This window comes from Lissotriton vulgaris, chromosome 1_2, assembly GCF_964263255.1.
Source record: "Lissotriton vulgaris chromosome 1_2, aLisVul1.2, whole genome shotgun sequence".
NCBI lineage: Eukaryota > Metazoa > Chordata > Amphibia > Caudata > Salamandridae > Lissotriton > Lissotriton vulgaris.
The window spans coordinates 143,337,920-143,362,679 of record NC_141686.1 but is presented as its reverse complement, the minus strand read 5'-3'; the positions used below and the strand labels follow the sequence as shown (position 1 = coordinate 143,362,679).

General features: G+C 44.5%; 1 protein-coding gene across 1 annotated transcript in view; it reads right to left on the bottom strand.

Moving 5' to 3' along the window:
* Positions 1-24,760, bottom strand: part of STRA8 (stimulated by retinoic acid 8) — a 135,502-nt gene that overhangs the window by 75,416 nt on the left and 35,326 nt on the right. The window contains exons 4-5 of the mRNA XM_086953610.1: positions 24,310-24,459; positions 21,025-21,313 (exon numbers count right to left, since the gene is read on the bottom strand). Of these exons, the coding sequence (XP_086809736.1) occupies positions 21,025-21,313; positions 24,310-24,459 (439 nt within the window). The remainder of the gene's footprint in view (positions 1-21,024; positions 21,314-24,309; positions 24,460-24,760) is intronic.

Genomic DNA, 24,760 nt, shown 5'->3' with positions numbered 1-24,760 from the left:
CCACAATCTTCGGTGCAGATGGTGCTTGGGGCTTGGACTACAAGCACCCCAATGCACAACTTCAGGAAAGCTTGGGAAGTGGATGCACTAGCAAATGTGCACGGTGTCCAGTCACTCGTGAGGGCTGCGGATCTCAGCTTTGCTAGGATCTCGTGTCGGCGTCTGAGAAGTCTGGAAGTCCGTGTCCTGAGTCGCAAATACTTTGGGGTCCGGCGGGAGCCTTGGAAATGCAGACCGGCAAGATGCCTCTTTGGTGCCTGTTTGAACAGGGGAGTCACTCCTTGACCCCAAGGGAGATTCTTCCATATTCTAGTCATGTAGAATGTCGAAGTTCCAGGATATATGCTACAGAGTTTCATCCAGATGTAAACTGAAGTCCTAAGGACTGGGGTCCTATACTTATACTAAGTTAGGGGGTTGGACATACTCTGGGGACCCACCTCTGGGCGGATCTAGGGAGGGGGTGGCTACACCCCTTTCCCTTTGTCCAGTTTCGCGCCAGAGCAGGAGCTGAGTGCCCCTGCAACCGGCTTGAACTGGGGTATGCACAGGGACACCAAATGTGCCCCCAGCAATGTCTGAAAAGCATTCTCTGAATGCACCAACCCAGCCCCAATACATTAAAGCCTGTCTGGAAGGTGGTTACACCTCCCTGTGACAGGAAACCTATTGTCCAGGCCTCCCCTGCCCGATTCTCGTCCAGCAGCAGGAGGTCAGACTAGTGTCTGTGGCTGCAGCATTCATTTTGTGATGCTAGGGCTCTTTTAAACTATTCCCGGTTAGGTCAGTGTGTACATGTCTCTCCCTCTAGAAGGGTGGAATTCCAAAGTGTTTGACACCAAACACGACATGTTTCCATGCAGCCATTCCAAAGTTTGCATTTACAGCGAGGTTATAATGCACTTAAGAGTATATGGTCTGGCTGCATCACAGAACAGCTACAGAGAATAGATTCCGAAAGCTGAAGAGGGGTCCTGCTCATGCATGGGCACCCTCTCACACACAACCAAGCACTCTGCCTTCAGGATTGATAAGGCTTGCCATAGGAGTGACTTATAGGTTTATATGTGTCAGTGATTGAAGGTAGATATAGGTAACCTATCCTATATCTTATTAAGGGGTGCATGCCCCACCTTACCCAGGCTGTAGTAGCAGACCTGTGGTGCCATTTTGGAAGGCTTCCCAGGGGTGACATAATACATACTTCAGCCCCTGGTAGGCCTCTGGGGAACCTATGCCCCTAGTACTTAAGGTACTGTATACTAGGGACTCACAAGGGTAACCCAGTAACCAAGCTGGAGTGTACCTAATGCACATGCAATCATTTTAGAGAGGAAGCAGCTAGGCTGGGGTCCTGGTTAGCAGGGCCCCAGACTGAAGTCGAGAAACAGTGAAACATCAGCAAAATGTAGGGATAACCATAGTAAGCAGATCCTACTCTATTACACAACCCTCCCCCCAAACGCAGGGACATTAAACTAACCTTGACCAGTTGAGTCTTCCTGTTCGAAGTGGAAATACCTGTAGAGTCCATCTGCATTGGCATGGTTACTCCCAGGTCTGTGTTCCACTGTATAGTCCATCTCCTGTAGGGTAATTGGACCACCTCAAAAGTTTGGGGTTTTCACCCTTCATCTGTTTTAGCCATAAGAGGGGCTTATGGTCAGTCTCAACAGTGAAGTGAGTGCCAAACAAGTATGGCCTCATATTCTTCAGAGCCCAAACCACAGCAAAGGCCTCCCTCTCAATAGCTGACCAACATTTCTCTCTAGGGGTCAGCCTTCTGCTAATAAAAGCTACTGGCTGGTCCTGACCTTAATCATTCAATTGTGATTGCACAGCCCCTATCCCCAACTCAGATGCATCTGTTTGGATAATGAATTCTGTGGAGTAGTTAGGACTTTGCAGAATTGGTGCAGTGCACATGGCCTGCTTCAGGTAATCACATGCCTTTTGACAGCTAACTGTCCACTTTGGCATTCTTTTAGAATCTTAAGTCATTAAGGGGTGTCACAATGGAACCATACTCCTTGACAAATCTTCTGTAAAATCCAGGATGGCCCAAGAAAGCTCTGACCTGATTCTGGTTGGTTGGATTCTGGGTGGTCTGGATTTTGCTCTGTAATGGTTGAACCTGGCCTCCACCTACAAGGTGGCCCAGGTACACAACCGGACTCTGCCCTATCTGGCACTTAGTAGCCTCACTGCATGGCCTCCAAAACATTTCTTAGGTGGACCAGTTGATCCTCCCAGGTGGAGCTAAAGACAGCAATATCATCTAGATATGTTGCACAGTAGTCTTCCAGGCCTGTTAGGACTTTGTTCACCCAACTTTGAAAAGTGGCAGGTGCATTCTTCAGACCAAAGGGCATTACCACAAATTGATAGTGCCCACTAGGGGTTGAAAATGGTGTCTTTGGCTTTGCACCATCATCTAATCTGTTCTGCCAGTAGCCAGCTGTAAGATCAATGTGCTCAGAAACTTGGCTGAGGCCAAAGTATCTATGAGCTCATCTGCTCTTGGGATTGGATGGGCATCAGTCCTAGTGACTGCAGTGAGACCTCTGTAGTCAACACAAAACCGCATCTCTCTCTTACCACCCTGGGTGTGAGGCTTTGGTACTAAGACCACTGGACTAACCCAAGGGCTATCTGAGGGTTCAATAACTCCCAAATCCAACATTTTCTGGACTTCTGTCCTGATACAGTCCCTGACATGATCAGGTTGCCAGTAAATCTTATTTGTAACAGGCAGACTGTCCCTAGTGTCCACTTCATGAGTGCACCAGGTGGTCTGACTTGGAGTCAGAGGGCCCGATTCACAGAATGAACTTAAGACTAAATCCTAAACGTACTACTATTTGGTAGTCACAGAATGTTCTTACTACTTTCGGGATTCACAGAGTGAACTTACTACTTTTGGGATTCACAGAATGAACTTACTACTTTCGGTATTCACAGAATAGATTTAAGACTACTAACTTTACGTCCGCACTCGGGCCGGAAATTCTGGCCCGGAGGCGGAGCTTCCATCTTGGGGGCGAAGCTTGCGGCCCAGAGGCGGAGCTTGCAGCTTGGAGGTGGAGCTTCCGGCTCGGAGGTGGGGATTTACCCATGGCTGAAATCGCAACCTCTGGACCGCAAGCTCTGCCCCCAGCCAGGAAGCTCCACCTCTGGGCCACAAGCTCCGCCCCCAAGATGAAATCTCCACCTCTGGGTCGGAAACTCCGCCTCCGGGCCGGAATTTCCGGACCGAGTGCGGACGTAAAGTTAGTGATCTTAAATCTATTCTGTGAATACCGAAAGTAGTAAGTTCATTCTGTGAATCCCGAAAGTAGTAAATTCAGTCTGTCAATCCCGAAAGTAGTAAGTGCAATCTGTGAATACCAAATAGTAGTAAGTTTAGGATTTAGTCTTAAATTCATTCTGTGAATCGGGCCCAGAGAGAACATATGTCTGAACTGACTGAGCACTTGTCTGCAATTAGTTTGCTGCGGATCAGTGAGGATGCCTGCCAAGGTTACACCATCTACAGACCCATCATCAGGGTTCTGTCAGAGCAGGTCAGGGAGAGGGTCACTCTCCTCCTCCTGTCCCTCATCAGTAGCCATGAGCAAGCCCATATCTGCCCTGTCAACATAGGGTTTCAGTCTGTTGACATGAAGCACGCTATGGGGGCTCCTGGGAGTTCCTAGGTCCACCAAATAGGTAACCTCTCCCTTCTGTTCAACAATAGTGTGGGGTCCAATCCACTTGTCCTGGCTGGTAAAAAGTCAGTACAGCCTTTTGGTCATGGCTGGCTTTCTGTAATTCCTGGCTAACCTCAAGGTTTTTAGTTGCCTTTTTCATATACTCAGCCATCCTGGAGTGGAGACCAAGTACATAGTCCACTATGTCCTGTTTAGGGAGTTTGAGAGGTAACTCCCATCCCTCCTTCACCACTTACAGGATGCACAAACAGAAGTACAAAAGGGCTGTAGCCAACCCCCTTCTGAGGAACCTCCCTGTATGCAAATAAAAGGCAGGGTAGAAGGATGTCCCATCTCCGCCTTAGCTTTTCTGGGAGACCCTTGATCATACCCTTTAAGGTTTTGTTGAATTTTCAACTAAACCATTGCATTGTAGGTGATAGGTGTGGTGAATTTGTATTTCACTCCACACTCCTTCCACATTGCAGTCAAGTAGCTGGACATAAAGTTTGCACCTCTGTCAGATACTACCTCCTTAGGGAAACCCACTCTTGCGAACACTCCCAAGAGGGCTCTTGCCACAACAGGTGCTGGTTCTAAGGGCAATTGCCTCAGGGTACCTAGTGGCATGGTCCACCACCACTAGGATAACCCTGTGCACGGATGCTGTCTGGCGATCCATTGGGCTAACAATATCAATCCCCACTCTCTCAAAGGGAACCCCCACCACAGGTAGTGATATCAGGGGGGCCATTGAGGTGACACCTGCCTTACCACTGGCTTGACAGGTGACACAGGGGTGACAAAACTCCTTTGTGTCTTCAGACATGTGGGGCCAATAAAAGTGAGGGACAATTCTGTCCCAAGTCTTGTTTTGGCCTAGGTGTCCTGCTAAAGGAATATCATGGGCTAGTGTCAATAGGAAGCCCCTGAACTTCAAAGGTATCACCAGCCTCCTGGCTGCACCAGGCTTGGGGTCTCTACTCTCTGAATACAGGAGGCCATCATCCCATAAATCTTATGGGTGCCACTAGCTTATGTTCCATTTTTATTTGGGTGCTAATAAAAATGGAACATAAGATTTACGTAGAGGATGCTACGAACCACGTGCAAGGCGGACCATCTCATTTCATGTAGCATGTTTATTTTTTGAGGAAAGTCAGAGATTATCTGGAACTGTATCATTAAACAAGGAACTATGCCTTCGGCTTTGAACCATACAATGATGTACTAATAATGTTGTGCTTTTTTAAAAAAACAAGTATAATAAGATTTCAATTCAGGCGATGTTTGTCACACTTAGGATGTAATCTGGGAGCTGTAGTTTAACTGCATGCGCTAGCGGGTTTTCCCGCTGTGCGCTGAATTTTGAAAATCGCGGCTTTTGTGACAAAGCCAGCTCGTCATCCGTGTAGCGCAGGTAACGCCCATGACGAGCTGGCTTTGTCACCCGCGTCGAAGGGGTTAAAGGCAATCCGGAGTAATTGGAGCATGCCAGGTGCTCATTATGTCATGCAGATGGGAGGGTCAACTTAGGAGAAGGAGGGGCTGTTGGGTTTAAAGATCAGGCGTGTTGGAATGTCGAGGGAAACTCTTTTTGAGACAGAGAGAAGGGGTTGGATGTTTTGCAGCAGGTACGTGAGGGTTTCTAAGACGAACAACAGAAAGTATGTAATGAGAGTAGTGAGCCTCAGACGTGCGGTAAATTTTACCTTGACTGAGTGTAAGAGAGATGTGAAATGCTGTAACAGGCGGCTGTGAAGTCCAGAAGTGACTGAATAGTCATAAAGTATGTTTGGCGCAAGATTGGATAAGTTAAGAGCACTGGCCCGAAGCCTGTTTTTGGCTAATCGAGACGCATAGAGGCTTAAGGGATGAGAGGTTTAAGAAGAGAGATGTAGGGTAACAACGACCTGGGGCAGGGGTTTAATTTGAAAGTTGAGGATACTGGATCAGTAAATTGAAGAGTGGAGGGGTGACGTGGTGAACACATTAGAAAAACCAGATTAGTACTGAATTTTTATAAGTAATTTAACAACGAGGGGAATATTATAGTTTTCCTGTTATAGCATCGCATGTTTTTGAACTGTTTGGTTACCATTTTTTATGCGTAAATAATTGACAAAAGTGCAAATTTTGTATGAATAGTGGCATACTGTATTTTAATGTATGTTTAATTGATTTTCCAGTTACCCCTGACGAAGGGCCCATGGAGGCCCGAAATGCATTGGGTTGTTAATAAACTGCTTTGGATGAAAGGTGCTTCAGTGCGTATTCTTGACAGAAGAGGTTCGGATGGCCCATCATGAATACAAGAAATTTTGGAAATCTGCATTTCCTTGCATGCAGACTTAAAAATGGTTCATAAAAAGGATTGAAGATGTTTAAATATGGATTACATAGGATTTAATGGATAATGAATACTTTGATCTGCATATGCAGCAGCGATTGTGCCATGGTTTGGGGCACTATTTTGTGTCCCAGCGTTGCGACTTTTTCTTGGAAGGCACCTGGTCCATTATTCCAGAAACCATGGCCTGTTCAGTTTTAGACATTTTGGCCTGTGACCTAGTCACAGCAAACACATGTGCAGAGATTCCTAACATTTCTGTATAAGCCCTTAACTCCACTTTAGGCCAGGCTAAAGTCTCTAGATCATTACCAAGTAAGCATTATACAGGGAGGTCTGCACTTACCACAACTTTCTTAAGGCCAGTTACCCCTCCCCAGGAGAAATTAACAACTGCCAGGGCATGGTTGGTCCTGACATTGCTAGCATTGGTCACTTGGTATAGTTCACCAATTATGATCTGTCCAGGGTCCAAAAGGTCTTGTGTCACCATAGTGACACTTTCCCCTGTATCTCTGTAGGCCAAACCCTCTTTTCCATTGATCAAAGGTTGCTGGCTGTATTTGCCCAAGTTTCTGGGACTCACACAGGAAGACATTTCCATACCTCCATCACATATCAGAACAGCCTGAGTTGGTGCTCTGACTAGGCCAGAGTCCATCTCAGTACCCAGGGTTAACCCTACTACACCCTTCTGCTGAGTACCACCACTTGGAGTTGAACTAGGGGGAACAGTTGCCGCAGGGGCAATGGTGGCTGGAGTTGAGTTGAGTATTTCTAGTGCAATCACTAGTCCAATGGCTGTTCTGCTTTTACACCATGGTTTCATTTGGCCTTTCTTCTTGGATGATTGGGAATCCCCACCATTAGAAGCTTTTTGGGGGCCTTGTGAAGACTTCTGGTCTTTACCCTTCTCCCCGCCCTTATTAGGATCTTGCTTCTTTTGGCCACCACCTTGGTTCTGTAACTTCTGCTTTACCCTGGTTCTGACCCATTTGTCTGCCTTCTTTTACAATTCTTGGGGAGAGGTCAGATCAGAGTCCACAAGGTGCTGATGCAACAGCTGATTCTGACAGTTATTAAGGATCTGCTCCCTCATGATCAAGTTATACAATCCTGTATAAACACACACTTTACTGCGCAGTAACCAGCCCTCCAGAGCCTTAGAAGCACAATCTACAAAGTCAACCCAGTCCTGAGTCTGTCTTTCGGGTATCCCTGAACTGTATTCTATACCGCTCAGTGGTTAAGCCAAACCCATCTTTAAGAGCACTCTTCAGGCCTTTGTAATCATCAGCATCCTCTTCTCTTACAGTGAGGAGCTTGTCTCTACCCTTGTCTGCAAAGGAGAGCCACAAGATTGCTGCCCACTGCTCCAGGGGAACCTTCTGTACTTTGCAGGCCCTCTCCAGTGCAGTTATCCATTTGTGGATGTCATCCCCAATCTGGTAGGGAGGGACAATCTTGCTCAAGATTCTATGGTCATTAAACCTTTCCCTACCACTAGGGACATTGCTGCCACCATGTGACTCTAGTCTCATTTTTTTCTTGCCCTTTCAAGCTCTAGGGACTCCCTTTCTAAGGCTACTCTTTGTTTCCTTATTTCCAGTTGAGATTCTTCAAACCTCAGCTGGTTCTCTCTCTTGTCCTGGGAGGTGTCCCTCCTATGAAAAGAGACAGAGGTCCCTACAGATGTGTCAGAATGGTTAGATTCCACTGAAGGAGATCTTGGCCTTCTAGGCACACTCCCAACTCTTACTGGTGGGGACAAATACAGGGCCATTTTGGCCTTCTTCATCTCCAGTTGGAGCTGGTTGGTCCAGGTCTAGGTCCCTGTCACCTTCCTGGTCAACATCAGGGTCTGAGTCCTGGTGGTTTGTACCACTGGCCTCTTCTCCTTCTGTTGCTTCCACCCCATTGCCTACCCTTTCAGGCTCTGTAGCCTTGCTATGGTCATCCAGCAATAACACTTCTCTGAGGTGTTGGGTGCTGGCATTTTTGCCAGTCTTCCGTTTCCTCATAGTACACAGAGCCCTTAATTCTAAAAACGGGAATGTGTTGTACTTGGATGTCTGTAATATACTGACATCTGGCAGGGACCCACTGGTTCCTTGCCCTGAAGACATAACTAGTGAGGTGTGGTGTATGCACTACCTACTCTGGTTGTTTACCTACTAAACTCTCTTGAGTTGTAGAAAGGGTGTGCTTAAGCCCTTAACACACAACTCTAAGTTCAGTAGAAATTACTGTATTTAAAGCTTGTATTATATGTACCTCTGGTACCTTTAGTGGTTTTCAAATGATCACTCGAGATTATCTGGTAAAACAATGGCAAGCTGGAATCCCACCCGCTGCACACCAATGTGAGAAGTTGGCCTGGCATATGCTGTCCACTATTCTAGTGGGCCCCTTGCACCAGTCCAAACAACCCTTCTTGATGGTAGGTTTAAAGACACCTATATAGAAAGCTATCATAGTGGTACCTGTGGAGAGCAGCCTTCAGGCTAAGTTTTGAAGTAATGTAAAGCCGCTTGTTTTACCAGTCAATAATCTCAGGAATGACCAAATGAAAGGAGAACCATACCAGGTATATATATATCTAATACTAGCAGCTCGTCCCGACGTTGTCCGGGTATGAATTGCTGCCGGCCAGAAGTATATTGTTTTGTAGAATTTCATTTTGATAGCATTTCTTATCTGTGACAGGCCTGTGAAACGCTCCGATTCACAGTGCACTGCTGATGCACTCAAGAGTGCGCGTTCAGTAGTGTGTGAACTCGAGTTTCCCTACTTTATTTTTTCATGCAATATTATATAGCGCGAACTCGACAACATGTCCAGAGCACAATTTACATTACAGAAGAACACATTTGTGGTAGGCACGGGGAGACAAAGTGATTTGCCTGGAATCACAGGATGTTGAGCTGATGCCGAGATTCGAACATAGCTCCCCAGCTCTAAAGTTCGCAATTCTAGAATTTGTGGCGGGAGGTGTGTCTAAAAGTGTATGTCGGTGCTGGCCATCAATTAGAGAGACCTGTCCTTTTTTTAAATCGGTGTTGAAAAAATATGAGTATGTTGCTGGAGATGTGGGCCGCCGTGCCACCAATGTACTTATCGGGGGAGGGTAAACACCCATTATTTTGCAACTTTCTTTCCGCATTCCATCACTCCGCATACTTTCATTACGAAAGTACCATGACTCCGCAATGCCATTATAACGCATGGCATTACATTTTATATGCTTTTACCACGCATACATTTACAGCGAAATTCGTTGTAAATGCATGAATGGTAAAAGCATGTTGTTTTTTTAATGTTTGAATAAGGTAAGTATGGGTATAGGGGTATATGTTTTGGGGTACTGATGTATATGTTTTGGGGTGTTTGGGTATTTTAAGGGATAAGATATAGTTTTGGGTTATGGGGTGCAGGGGTAGTTTTAGGGTTTAGGATAGGTATGGGTTTTGGGGTACAGGGGTATTTTTAGGGTTCAGGGCTAGGTTTCGGTTTTAGGGTATAGGGGTATTTTTAGGGTTCAGGGGTAGGTTTGGGTTTTGCGGTACAGGGGTATTTTAAGGGTTCAGGCCTAGGTTTGGGTTTTGGGGTACAGGGGTATTTTTAGAGTTCAGGGCTAGGTTTGGGTTTTGGGGTACAAGGGTATTTTGGGGTTCAGGAGTAGGTTTGGGTTTTGGGGTACAGAGTTATTTTTATGGTTCAGGGCTAGGTTTGGGTTTTGGGGTACAGGGGTATTTTTAGGGTTCAGGGGTAGGTTTACGTTTTAGGGTACAGGGGCATTTTAAGGGTTCAAGGCTAGGTTTGGGTTTTGGGGTACAGGGGTATTTTTAGGGTTCATGGGTAGGTTTGGGTTTTAGGGTGCAGGTGTATTTTTAGGGTTCAGGGCTAGGTTTTGGGGTACAGGGTTATTTTTATGGTTCAGGGCTAGGTTTGGGTTTTGGGGTACAGGGTTATTTTTAGGGTTCAGGGGTAGGTTTAGGTTTTGGGGTACATGGGTATTTTAAGGGTTATGGGCTAGGTTTGGGTTTTGGGGTACAGGAGTATTTTAGGGTTCAGGGGTAGGTTTGGGTTTTGGGGTACCGGAGTATTTTAAAGGTTCAGGGCTAGGTTTTGGTTTTGGGGTACAGGGGTATTTTTAGGGTTCAGGGGTAGGTTTGAGTTTTGGGGTACAGGGGTATTTTTAGGGTGCAGGGCTAGGTTTGGGTTTTGGGGTACAGGGTATATTTATAGGGTTAAGATGGGTTAGTGTTTAAGGGTGTTGGGGTATTTTAAGGAGTAAGGGTGGGTTATGATTATGGAGTGCAGGGGTATTTAAAGGGAGCAGGGTGGACACCCAGATCTGGAATGTACAGAACCTGGGAAGAAAAAACAATGAAATATTGGGCACAACGCTCGCTTTTTTTTCCGTAATCCCGCACCCCGCACACGCCCACGCCCCCAGCACACCCCCACAGCACACAATATTAGACATGGCATGAAGGGCGGAACATACCACACGCCCCCAGCGTTTGTCAAGCCTCCAGCATACGCCCACAGCACAACGCAGACACGCCCACAAGGACTACTTTGCTGGCACGGTTCTTTTACCTTTTAAATGTATATGGTGGGCGTCTGCATAGCCTATGTCCTTCTGCTGCAACTGCCCTTTACAACGCTGTATTGGGTGTTGTGATTGGTGCTGTGGTTCCTGAGATTACCCGCCTCAAAGGTTTGGGCTCTGTCTTTATTATATTAGTATAAAAGATATGTATTTATTCTAAACACATCCCTCTAGTCTCTTTATGAGGCTAGAGGCAAAAGTACATTCAGTAAACTTAATTAGCACACAGTAAATTAGCACAATATATGTTGAGCCCTAGGAGCGTACCAAACCATATATTAAGAAAGTAGTAGAAGAACCACGACTGACATAGATACAAGGCCTAGAGCCTTTAGAACCGCTGGGGCCACCAGGAACCACCCAAGGCAGTAACTCAGGGGACCCACGCGGGACGTGTGCAGTGTCTAAACACAGCCGCGAATCACCATTAACTTCTATGGGGAAAATCGCTGTTGGGAATTTAAAGATTAAGGACAATTAGAAGAGGACTTGGAGCAAACCCCTTTAGAACTAGGAGGTTCTAGTGTCAACACCCACGGGAACACCGGAGTACTCGGTGTACCTCACCCTGGGAAGCCGGGTGCATAGGTGTCTTTTCGTGTCGGGTTTTGTCGTCGATTTCAATGGCGAGCTGCTGCAAGGTGCTGCTGGCGACCAAGTGGAAAGTGTCCGGGTGGAACCAAGGGTGGATCGAAGATGTGAAGAACCTGAAAGCAGAAGGGACAGAGTGTGGGTCACTTTCCAGTGACCAGGAAGGCGATGAGCAGATGCCCACAGATGTCGGGAGATTTCAGGTGAAGAAGGTGAAGCTTTACTCTTCAGCCACGAGGACCAGGAGGCATCGACGAAGACCAGGTGCTGGATTCGATCTGTCCCACGAAGGATGCCGAGTGCTGGGGTGTCGAATTCCGGATTGGCCCCAACAAGCCTTGGCAACAGCAACCCCCGCAGAAAGCAGAGATTGGCTTCGGTGCAGACCAGCAAGGTCTGAGGGCTCACTCTTTGGAGAGTAGTCAGGGCACGTCTGGAGCAACCAGGAAAGCCCAAGGAAACGAAGAGTTGCCTTTGTGGGGACCCACCAGTCGACGGACCAGGGATTGCGAAGGAGCCCCGAGCAGAAATGCTAGAAGCGGGCTCATAGAAGCCTGTCTGGGAGGTGGTTACACCTCCCTGTGACAGGAAACCCATTGCCCAGGCCTCCCCTGCCGGAGTTTCGTCCAGCAGCAGGAGGTCAGACTCGTGTCTGTGGCTGCAGCATCCATTTTGCGATGCTGGGGCTCTTTTAAATTATTACCGGTTAGGTCAGTGTGTACATGTCTCTCCCTCTAGAAGGACGGAATTCTACCCCCGCTGCCAGGACTGGCGGGGGGAGGGTAGGATTCCAAAGGGTTTGACATCAAACACAACATGTTTCCATGCAGCCATTAGTTAGCATTTACCGCGAGGTTATAATGCACTTAAGAGTATATGGTCTGGGTGCATCACTGAACAGCTACATAGAATAGATTCCCAAAGCTACAGAGGAGTCCTGCTCATACATGGGCACCCTCTCACACAAAACCATGCACTCTGCCTTCAGGATTGATAAGGCCTTCCATAGGAGTGACATAGGTTTATATGCGTCAGTGATTAACGGTAGATATAGGTAACCTATATCTTAGTAAGGGGTGCATGCACCACCTTACCCTGGCTGCAGTAGCAGACCTGTGGTGCCATTTTGGAAGGCTTCCCAGGGGTGGCATAATACATGCTTCAGTCCCTGGTAGGCCTCGGGGGTACCTATGCCCTTAGTCCCTAAGGTATCATTTACTAGGGACTCACAAGGGTAACCTGTAACCAATCTGGAGTGTACCTAGTGTACATACAATAATTTTAGAGAGGCAGCAGCTAGGCTGGGGTCCTGGTTCGCAGGGGCCCAGCCAGACTAAAGTCGAGAAACAGTGAAACACCAGCAAAAAGTGGGGGTAACCATAGTTAGCAGATCCTACTCTCCTACAAAGGATAGCAGATATAATGGAAAAAAAACATAGCAAGGGTGTGGGGAGAGAATCAACCACCAGTGTCCCTGAATGGGAGGAGGACCTAGATTGGTGTTGCGCAACCGAAAAAGTGGTGTTCCAAAGTAGGGGATGCATGAGGAAGTGGGAAAGGATCGGGGGCAGTTGGATGGCATATAGAGGTCCTTACAACCATAGAAGACTCAATGGTAGGGGCGGTCCTTCATGACTTAGAAACTGTACGGAACTGTGGCTAAAGTTGATTTTTTTTATTGTTACATTGTAATTAAGGCTCCTGGTTTTCAGTTTTTACTGATTTTTACAGATAATTACAGAAAGAAAACAAAGTGTTTCCTGTCTGTATTTATTTTTAAAGGCAGAAAAATACATAAAATTGTGCTTCGTGTGGATGACTCTCCATGCTATTTTTCATGATTTCTAGGACAACAGCTGAGCAGATAAGCAGCATGGGGAGTTAAAAATAGATTGCGATTTCCCTAAATGCAGGTGTATGGTTACATATATTTGTAAGATAATGTTCATATTAGTGTAGTGTTTTGCTATATTTGTCTGCATAATTTGCTAAATCGCGACAGGCAGCAAAGTATGAGTGCATGTTTATCTGTTAAATAAATGCGGAAATATACCATTTTGTGACTCCATATATTCTCAAAACACAAAATAAATATGGATAAATACTAATAAGATGGACAAAAAAAATAAATACAGACAGGAATGGTAAACAAATAAATACCATAAAACCGGGAGCCCTAATTGTAATGAAGCTGTTGCTATATGCGGACGGTCTCCCTGACACTCCCTTAGGGACTGTACACAAACGGTGTTTAAATAACTGTGTTGCTCATCTTTTGGTCAATGAAAAGAACTATAAAAAAGGTTTCAGTGCTATAAGTATCCTTCATCGTTAGAAAAGAACCAGTTAGATTAGCCAGTGTTGATGAGGTTAAAAGGTTCTTCATACTATATGACTTAAACCAAATTTTTAAGTCCTTGGCTGTGATGGCTACAGCACCATAGATCTTCCAACATATTGGGTGGACCCATTTCGATGAATGTATTTCTAATGTATTTTATCCACTGAAGGTTAACCCCAGCAGGGTATCTAAGCACTTCCTCAAAAACTTCCTCAAGGCCTTTTTGATAATGTATCAGTTCAGGTGTGGCCCATAAGCTCCTCAAAAATATGAGGGGTCTGACTTCTGCCTTTTCCGTAATCTGTCTAAGCATCCAGTCTTAAGGGAACTAAAGGGGGGCTGACTGGCACCTGCCTTAAAAACCCATTTTCCTCAGTTCTAGAGTATTGAGATGTTTATGTCCCCAAATCTCAGCCCAATGTAGGACCACTCCCAATGCCTGGCAGGAATAGAGCTGTGCAATAGGTGAGAATGGTTTAAACTGAAGACCCCGATATATCTTTAACAACTTTCATATCTGTTGTTCTAATGTAATCCTTTGTTTAGAGATGTGGGGTGCCCAGTCCATCATTCCATTTAATGTGATGCACAAACATTCAAACCGAGGAACTTTTTATATGGGTACTCCTTTGAGCGTTGGATTCACTCGAGTTGAGTAACATGGATTAAAAACCATGTACTTGGTCTTGGACACGATTATTTCCAGCCCCATTTCTAAACAAAACCTACTAAACTGGCCATGTAATTCCTGGATCCCCATTGGCGATTTAACCAAAAGAAGGGTGTAGCTAAACAGACCATTAAAAATAACATAAAGAGTGTCTGGCTCATCACACAACCCTGACGTACACCTTTGTTTACTGGGAAGGGATTAGTCACTTCACCAATTTTGCCACACCGAACATGGGCAGAGTTTGACTCAAGCAGTCTCTCTATGATTCCACACAAATATGCAGGGATGCCCAACTCTGCTAGGACTATCCAAAGAGTAGCCTTCAGAACCAGGTCGAAGGCAGCTCTAAGGTCCACAAATTCAGTATAGAGTCTTCTCTGACCGATTATGATGAATTTCCAGTATATTAACTGGAAACTGAGAATTTGACCCATGGTTGTTGTACAGAAGCGAAAACCCGCCTGAAAAGGGCATAGGACTTCATGCTCATCTAACCATTGCTGAAGCCGGAAGAGAATGACCCTGCTATAGATTTTCTGACTGGTGTCTATTAGGATAATTGGCCTGTAATTCGCACGGTCAAAAGGAGAACCCATTTTGTACACTGGAAAATGTTCTGCTCCAACCCAAGAGCATGGGAACTGCAGACCCTTGAGAATAGCATTAAAAATCATATAGGGCCCCATATTTTTATTTCTGACAAATACAGATCCGCCGGGATTTTGACTGAACCTGCGGCTTTAAGGGGTAACCATCTTGCTGATAGCACACTCAACTTCTTCACATGTGATTGGGGGATAGGTATCAGAACAATCAGATTAATTACATTAGTTTCTATAGGAACCTGAACCAAGGTAGTGGACCCTGATTCTATAGGAATCAGGGTCCACTACCTTGCGGGTTGAATACCCATCTGCAAACTGAGTGGTACAAACCTCTGCTCCTATGTTATTATCTATTCTGGCAAGTCCTTCTATATTGCCCTTGATAAAAGGTTATTTTTCTACCTATTTGCTATCAAAAGCAGTTCCCATTTAGCCTGGTCCCGCTCTTTTTTTGTAAGTTTTAGTATTTTGTTGTAACTAGCTCTATTTTGTTGTATCTCCCCTCTATCCTTGTTTTGTAGTGCAGTCTGCAACGCTTAATATACCACGTAGGTGCTACCCTCATTTTTCCCCAATTTCCATCTTCTGAGTAAAACACTTTAAGATTTTCAAAGAGATTGAAATTAATCTCCCCAATTGCTGTTAAAGAACGTACATGATTTAAGTGAAGATCAAGATTACAATAAGTTCCCAAGTCCCTTTTAACTAGTTTGTATATATGCCTCACGGTTTCCTCTGATCGATTCACGGTCTGCCATTGTATTCTATGCTTTTATGCTTTTTATTTGATAACTGGCATTTTTTATTAGGTATTGTGACCCCAGAGCTTCGCTCCTTACTAAGCTCAGTGAAAAGTCTAGTACATAGTGGTCGCTGTCTGATCTTGTAGTAAAAATCATGTCCGAAACACATGGCCATAATCTGACACCCACCAAGACATAATCAATTAAACTGGAGCTACATGCTCTGTTAACATTAGATTTCCTGACCCTGAGTATTCAAGTTACAGCCAACTGAGATCCATTGAGCAATCTGTTAGCAGAACACATACATGGTAGAAATATTCAGTTCTCTTTATTGCATCCACCAAGTAACAGCACAGCTCCTAACACCAGCTCTTCTCCATCAACTTTGACCAGCATTCCCCTCTGTGCATTCCATATGATCTACACAAGAATCCAATATCTACATCACAGTGCTTCTCTTCATCATCTTCTAACCCTCTAAGGCTTGCATTAGTTGTTAAAATGGAATTCTCAGTTACGTCAAAATGTTGTAGATTGGACAGACCCCCAATTATTTCTTTAACTTTCGAAAAAGCCTCTTCATACTAAGCAGACCATTAAAACTTGGCGCCCTTCTTTAGCATGGCTCTCAATGGCAACACAAAAGCGGCAAATGTTGAGTAATATTCGACCAGTCCCAGGAATGACAGAACACCATCTTTATCTACATGAGCAGGAGCTCTAGTGATGGACTCTGTTAAATAACACTTTGGGCATGATGCCTTTTGTTGAGATGGGGCTGATGGTCCACCCAAATACACTGATTAAGGTCTCTGAGGTCAACACACATTCTCAATTTGGACCCATTTTCCTTAGGCGCGAGAACCACAGTAACCAACCATTCAGATGATTCAATCTCTTCCACCACATCCAGTTTTTTCAATCTTTCTAACTCTTTTTTCAGAGGGCCCAACATAAGGTTAGGAATCTTCCAAACCTTACGTACCACAGGTTTAGCGCCAGTCTTGAGAATGATCTTGTGATCAAATCCCCACAGATAACCTAATCCTTCCCTGAACACTTCAGTAAAGTCTTCAACCACATCTTCATCCTCACTGACATTGGATATAAGCATTACTTGGTCTCTAGCACTAGGATTTAGCGTTATCCCTCAATAAATTTGGTGTTGCCACCCTAAAAGGCTGTCTCCACGTTTGGCCACATACCCTCACAACCCTTGAACTTTATCTTCATTATGGTCTAAACAATTAGATCAATTTTCACACCACCATAACGACCAGGAGAGATTTCTGGAGCACATAATTGTATATGATCATCAAAAATGCCAATGAGAGTGAAAGGGGAACCAGAGTCCGCTAGCACCGCGATCTCCTTGCCCTCCAAAAGTATCTGACACAGTGGCATAGCCACACGGCCAACATCCACTCCTTCCCTTATCGGATGTGCATCACTAGTTTGATCCTGTGAAACACAAAGTATAGCCTGCTGGTGTACCTGTGGCCGGTCATCAACGTGATGTACTTTAGTATTTTGAAACACTCTTGTCAGGTGTCATCTTTTGCCACAAGATACATTTCTGGCATGACAATTTAGGCTGTTGGCTAAGTGATTGAAATTACCACACCTAAGCATATCATTCTTTTCGACTCAATTGTTTTCACAACATCCTTTTTGTCTTTAATGGTGTTACCCTTGCTTTTGGCACCAAAATTATTACCCTCAACACTGGTAGTGCCCATTTTGTACACAATAGCATGATACTCATCATCTTCTTCAGTGCCCACGTGAGGTGGGCTACACGCTCACCAGACGTGGTAGGCCTATCCAGCATCTCCTTAACCCACCATGTTGTGTGTTCCATGCTTTCCACTTTATCCATTGCATCTCTCAAAGTGGGGGTTATCATGAGCAACTTCTCCTTTACCCTGGGGTTATTAGTACAGCGTACCAACTGATCTCTAGTCAACGATTCTGTTAAATCGCCAAACTCACAAGTATGTGCTAAACTCTTGAGTGAGGCTATATAATTGCCCACTTTCTCTGTCTTGTTCTGCATCCTCGCAAAAAATGTTTGTCTATCCATAACTAAGTTGATCTTAGGAACAAAGTATTTCTCCAACATCATCACAGAAATATCTCCCTTTTGCATTTCCTATGGTGATCTCATCCAGACACTCATAAACGTTACGGCCCTCAAAACCTACATTATGCATTAAAACTCCTTGTTTTCTTGCTGCTGAGAATGTTTCTCCTCCAATCGCAAATAAATAGGAGTCAAAAATATTTTTCCACTTCTTTACAGGTAGGATTAGATCACCTGCTTCTGAAAGAACTAGCGATGGCAAAGCTATACTTCCTGCTGCCATTGCTTGCATCAGAAAGTCAATTTAAATCCCCATCATAATTAATTAATACAACAATATAAAATACTAACTGAAATAATAAGTTACTACAATGAGTTAACAAAAAACTAAAATAACAACTGCAATTGGCTGTGCTCGGATACAGAGTGAAAAAATACCAGGCCCCCATATGCTGCTGTAGATAGGCAGAGAAGGAAGGGAAGAAACAATATAACAAAACAGTAAATCTTTACTGTTGTAGTGTTAGCCGTAAGTGTGCAGCTTACTGGAATCCTAACAAGGGTTCAAGTTAACAATACATACATCAAACATTAATCCAAACAATCAACGTCAGCAACATACTGATTGACAAAATAGAGTAAAAAGAGAAGAAAAAGAGGAAAAGGATGAAACCATGTACAAATCATGGAAAATGTATTAACAAAGTTCTTTAAATACTGAGACATATAAAACAATGGTGCTCACACAGTACACAAATACCCAAATAAGCAGTACAATATGTAACTAAACAAGTGGCTGAGTGAAGGAATTATACAAAAATAGGGAGTTCAGGATAAAACTGAAACAACATAAAGCATAACAATGCGTCCTTCTTCAGTTACGGCCACATATGTGTGTCAACGACGTTTCGACCATTGTAGAAATACACGGTCATCATCAAGGCAGAGCAATAATTATCTGAGCGTCCAAGATAACTTAATACAACATCTATTAATAAGTAGTCCAACCGAGAATTCCGTACTTGTGTTAAATCCAACAAGGAATAGGCTCAAGAATAAAATAATCCTGAAACAGAGTGCGTAATATATTGTTGTTTCCTTTAGATTATGGGTTCAATAAAACCACACAAAAAATTTAAAGATCCAACTTATGAATCGGTAGAGTGCAAAGAGCCAAATTAATTGGCAACAAATATGTGTCTAATTCCTACAACATGCGATCATGTACTCATGACTGTGCAACACATTTAATGTGTTAGGCACAGCCATGGAAATGTATATGGGCCGTTATCAAACAATCCATTCATGCCCACCGGGTTCTCAGTCTCCCGTTTGCATCACATGGATCAGGAAAGCTTATGAGTAATAAAATTTATTTTATATCCTCTCCGTTAGCAGAAAGAAAAAATAAGAAAAACCTGTGCCCATTGCACAAACTGTCCACCATAAATAACAACACAGGTTAGCACACCAGCGTTCTACAACCATTTACGTGCCAGTGAACTACTTCCTGGTCATGTACCTCTGCTGACCAATGAGCCAGCTTCTTTTCTGATGGTTCCAGGAAACTCGGGAGACACGCTGATACAAGCTTCATGCAGCTGCATCCGCCGAAGACATACAGCAGCTCAGCATCGAAGACAGCTTCTTGCAGCTGCTCGCACAGGGAGCACACGTCAGCCCCAGCACGCTCTGCACACATGCGGCTCCAACAATGCGTACATCATGGCCCGGCCCAGGTAAGCGTTCCTCAGGAACACTAGGGGGCCGTGCACAGTTGACTTTCAAATCCCCATTCTCCTTGTGACATCGGCTAATAGCGAATATTTCCAAATAAAAAAAATCTAACTTCTCAACGTGCAGCACAGCAATAGGAGCACAGTTGGCCTCCAAATATCCATAGTCACTATTCAAAAAGACTCTCAAAGCCAACTTACAGCTAGTATAATGGCTAAATGGCTTTTAAAATCCAAATAGATGCAGCCTCACACACTGGGTTCTTGGGTGGATGCCTCAACTCATCGCCAATGTTAAGAGAACACATGTGAAATAGAAATGTTCAGCTCTCTTTATTGCACCCACCATGTAACAGCACAGCTCCTAATGCCAGATCTTCTCCGTCAACTGTGACCAGTATTCCCCACTTTGCATTTCATATGATGTACCTAAGAATCCAATACCTTGATCACAGTGCAGGCCAGGAATAGGCTGTTAGATAACAGGCCACAGTAGAGTCCATTGGCATAAGCGGGATGTTCTACAAAAGCAAATTGTAAAAATGCCCCTTAAATAATGCTCTCCCACCTCCACATCTTGGAACAAGAGGGAGAACGGGTGCACGTGACTTATTGGCAAAAAGCAGGTAATGCCCACACAAATTAGATCACAACCATATTTACCAATAGATGTATTCCTGTTGTAGGTTTTTAAGCACATGCTTGCAAACCTCAAACAGGCTTGACACCTGCTCATCGTTTCACAAAGGGCAGCCACAATGAGCTGCACCTCAATTATTCTATCTATGGGAGGGTTAAGACTGCAGGTGACTGCAGGTAGTAGTATCCCATGTAATGGCACTGCTCCCTCAATGAAAACCTCTGGCTCCATTCAGGGTTTCTGATCTGCTCTCCTAGTGAAGATCAAATAGCTGTTGGAGGTGTGAATAAATTGGTCTCTGTGTCCGGATAATTCTTCACATTTAAAACTCTTACCAGCCTATTGGAAGGATCCAAGTTTGCAATAGTAGTCTCACTGTGATTCCCCACTAACAATCCTTTTGGGAAGGGCGCCCTAGGCAATCAGAGATTATCCCCTATGGAACTGTGCCTCTCCTGGTTTCAGGGACTATTGAGGGCCAAATTATGGCGAGAAATGAGGTCAACTTGCTTGCTGCTGCAACTAAGTGCTCAGGTGTATTCCTGGGAGGCTTTGTAATCACATAGTTGACCCTTGATGAGGGTAAAAAGAATACCAAGGAGATGCATTGCGATTGTGTTGCCTTTGCAGGTAGTGGTGCCTTGAAAAGAAGATACCTAATGTCCTCACCAGCAGATATCCCATTGAGGTCATGTCCTTAGCATTCAGAACATAGTGCTAAGGACATCAATGCAACACCATTAGAGTATCAGTGGAACATACTTTTCTCAATATTGAAACTGTTTACAATTAAAAATATGTTCTGTGATCCTGCACATGGACAGATCTTATAGACTACCATAATGGAGAATAGCCTATCCCTCTATGAAATGCTAACTCACAAATACACTGTGTCCAGTCGATTTATCCTCAACATAACCCATACAGATTCAATTTTCAAACAAGATGTTACCTCCTCTGGGGGTGAAGACAAGAGGGATCCACTTGCTTCTTGGCTATCAGCTTGACTACCCCTCACACTACTGTCTGTGCACGCTGGCTCTTGAGTGGACAAGTTTTGGGGCCAAGGGATTTTTTCCTGCCGGATGCAGTACTGTAAAATATTGGCTTTGCGGTCCTCTGGAAGATCCTGCCACAGGTGGGAAACTGCTTTAGAAACTACCGGAAGGGTTACCTCTCCAGCAGACACAATTTGGTTCTCCACCAGCAAATCCACTGTCTGCCTATAGAAGTACAAATACCTGAAAGAGAAAAACACGGAGTGATGAAGGAATAACGGCAGTGTGCGCAAAGCATGCTGTGATAGAACATATCACACCTTCCTTGGCTGTACTTAATTTAAAGGAATTTGTAAAAACACATATATGTGGTTGATTGATCCTCTTCATTGATGTAGTCATTGGTAATTTACAATATACTTATTCGATGAAAACAACTTTGCAAATTAATTTTATGACACTACTACCATAGCCTCAAAGGGCAATGCACTGGAGTAAATGAATGCACTGATGAGAATAACAAACATCATACCTGATGATCAAATAGAAGGTGCCTTGTTGGATTTTTATAATGCCGAGTGACTAAACTAGGATGAGTGGTGGAATATGGGCAGATGGGAGGAAGGTAACGGAATATTATTGGTGTGCTTGTCAGTGAACAACAGCAGGTGTGATTTGGAACCATTAAGTTTCACATAGTTGCTAGCTTCCCATGATGTAAAGAAGGCATGCACATTTCATGGCATGTTAATGTTTTAGGTCTGGTGGTAGCCAAGATCTTTTGATTTTACTAACATTATATGTATAACACACTTACAGGGGCTTTCGGACAGCTCCCTTAAACCATTGGTCTGTTGTATCATTCACATTTTTATTGTGTCTACGAGAGCACAAATCATGGGCAATGAGTCAGCCCACTTCAGCCACTTTCTCTCTTCAATGTGAGTGATGGCCTTCTGCTTGATCATAAAAGGGGCACGGGCGTGGTCAGGTGCTGCAAGATTGCAGACGCTGGGTAAAGAACTTGCTGATCAACCCCCACAAACCTTTTTGAAACCGGGCATACAGACACATTTTACCCTGTAACAGGTGATGGAGGATGCCCTAAGGCCTTGGCATTTGCGGCAGTACTTTTGGCGCTCCCCTTTCAGATCATCTGCAGATGATTCACAAGTTAGGCTGCCGCTGCATAGCAAGTGCGGTCTGCCACTGGATCTGCAATAGGAACCTATGGCATCCAGGCAGAGGTCACATAGCCTAATGCCAGCCCTACGACACTGACTGGATTGCTTCCAGTCTAGGAACATCAGCTGAGTAATGCAGAGTCCTTGCCTGCATCATCCACATTGTCAGAATACAACTTGTGCCACCTTGGGGTGCAGATGCCATCTATGATCTGCCAGGTACCACCACCTCAGTTCGTCCACCCTGGCGTTGAATTATCGTTCGAAGTAGTGAGCAATCAGGGAGATGTCCAGCAGTTTTAACCACCACCAAAGGTGCAAAACCTCTCGCCACCAGACTTCACTCAACCCATGTGTTGCAGTCAAACCCACCCTTGATGAATGGCAGAAGGTTGTTCAGGGCCAGAGGAATGGCTCACAGCTCCAACACAGTGATAAGGAGTCGGGCTTCCACCAGAGACCAGAGTCCTCTGATCTTCACCACTCCCAGATGACCTCCTCTAGTGGCACATCAGTCACCACCCACAGCTCTGGTTGGAAAAGAACAGGTGCACGGCAGTGGTTAGACTTTGGTTGAGCTGCCAACACTGTAGATCTTGTGCAGTTTAAGCTGAACACTGGATGAAATCTGACATGTTTCCTTGGTGCTAGGCCCTCTAAGACGTCAGATTCCACTGCAGAGCCGGCATATCCCATTGGAGCAGCTGACAAGCGGGTTAGCAGGCCAAGAAGCCTCAGGCTTTCTCTCACCAAAATGAGGCTCAGAGGTTGAAACATTGGGATCATAGCCCAAATGTCCCGGTCCCATTGCAGCAGAGGAAAGACCCTGAACTGCACTGTGTGCAAGACAGCTACAATACCAGCTGGCTTGTGATCTGAATCTTGTGGATTAGCTGGGTTTGAGGGAAGCCAGAGTGATGACGTAGGTGATGATCTAGTGGTTGAAGTTTGTGATGAAGTCTGGTAGGCTGCTGCTGTGTTCAGCCTGGTTTTCTGAGAGTATGGTTTTCCATTCTTCCTTTGAGATGTAGCCCCAGTTTTGTCAGGCTGGCCTGGTGCTAGTTGTTCTGTGTTGGTGTAGGATAGAAATGGTAATCTTGATGAGGGTGTGATTAGGTCACTTGTGTGGGCTTGTTGACCGAGATGTTCTCAAAGGTTGTAAAAATAGGGTCCAGGAGGTGTCCGGCAGCGTGTGTGGGTCCTTTTACATGTTGGGTGATGCTGAGGTTTCCTGGGTCTTCGATTAGTGAGGTCTAGTTCAGGTCGGTACAGTCTCCTAAGTGGAAGCTCATGTCCTCAAGGAGGATGAAAGTGCTCGAGTCGAGAATGAGGAGTATGACAAGTAAGCAATAGAGTTGGTGAAGTGGGTGCATGGTCCTGTGGCCTGTTTAGGAGGGTGCCATTCTCAGGGTAAAGTTGGCTGTGACGTGGAGTCTGAAAGATAGGTGTTTTAGGTAGCTGTGGGTTGTGTACGCAGCTGATGACGGCCTTGAAGACAATGGTGATTACGTCCCTGGGCTTGTGTTGTCTGTCCTGACTTGCGATCTTAAAGCTGGGATCGCCATACAACAAAGAAACTTTTTATGCATTTGTCTATTACAGCAGCCACTGAAAAGTCCTTCAATAAAATATATGATGATATGTACAAACAAATTAGATGCTTATTGAGACAGGTTTCAAACACTTGAACCCAGACTCAAGATCTTATATAAAGTTGAGTAGCAAGTGAAAAAACAAAAGGGCAAAGGACATGGTAAATCTTCACCAAATCCTCCACAAATAAGGCTATTTGTAGTTATTTTCCACCAATCCCACCACAAATTAGACACTTTGTATTGATTTTGTAAAACATTTACCAATAATTAGAAATCAGCTTAGGTTACTGGGCATGTGTATGCACAATCTATTAAAACAGAGTCTTACCATTTGCATTGGTCCAGTCTCTTGCAACAAGAGATTCCCTGGGCTAGCAATAACAGACACTATGTGTAATAAAATAGTGCATTCATGTAAAGACATGAAATGAATGGGCTGAGCCAATTACACCCATAGTACCTTTCAAATTCCATCAGATCTGGAGACGACGTGACTGATGACTGTGTGAGTTCATATTTGCTCTCTTCTTCCAACGACTTGTTTCCATTTTGCTTACTGAGGCATCTGCTCATGGACGGGTTTTCTCTGCTAGATTCAACAGAAGCATTGCTAGACAACCAACACAAGAAGACAAATGCTGTGCATGACTGCCAAAGAGTTGTTTTTAAAATGCGGAGTTCTGGGTTCAAGTATGTGGACGCTCAATGAACCTGATCAAATACTTGAGTCATTTAACATCTCTCTACTATCACATCATTAAAACCAACATAGCAAGCATGGCAGTGCAATCAACAGTTATCAAATTCCTACGAAATAATAAACAAGCATTTGCAATGCAATAGGTCTCGCATTCACACGAGTTTGAGCTATTGGCATTGTAAATGACAATGCCTTTTATTTATGGTTTTTG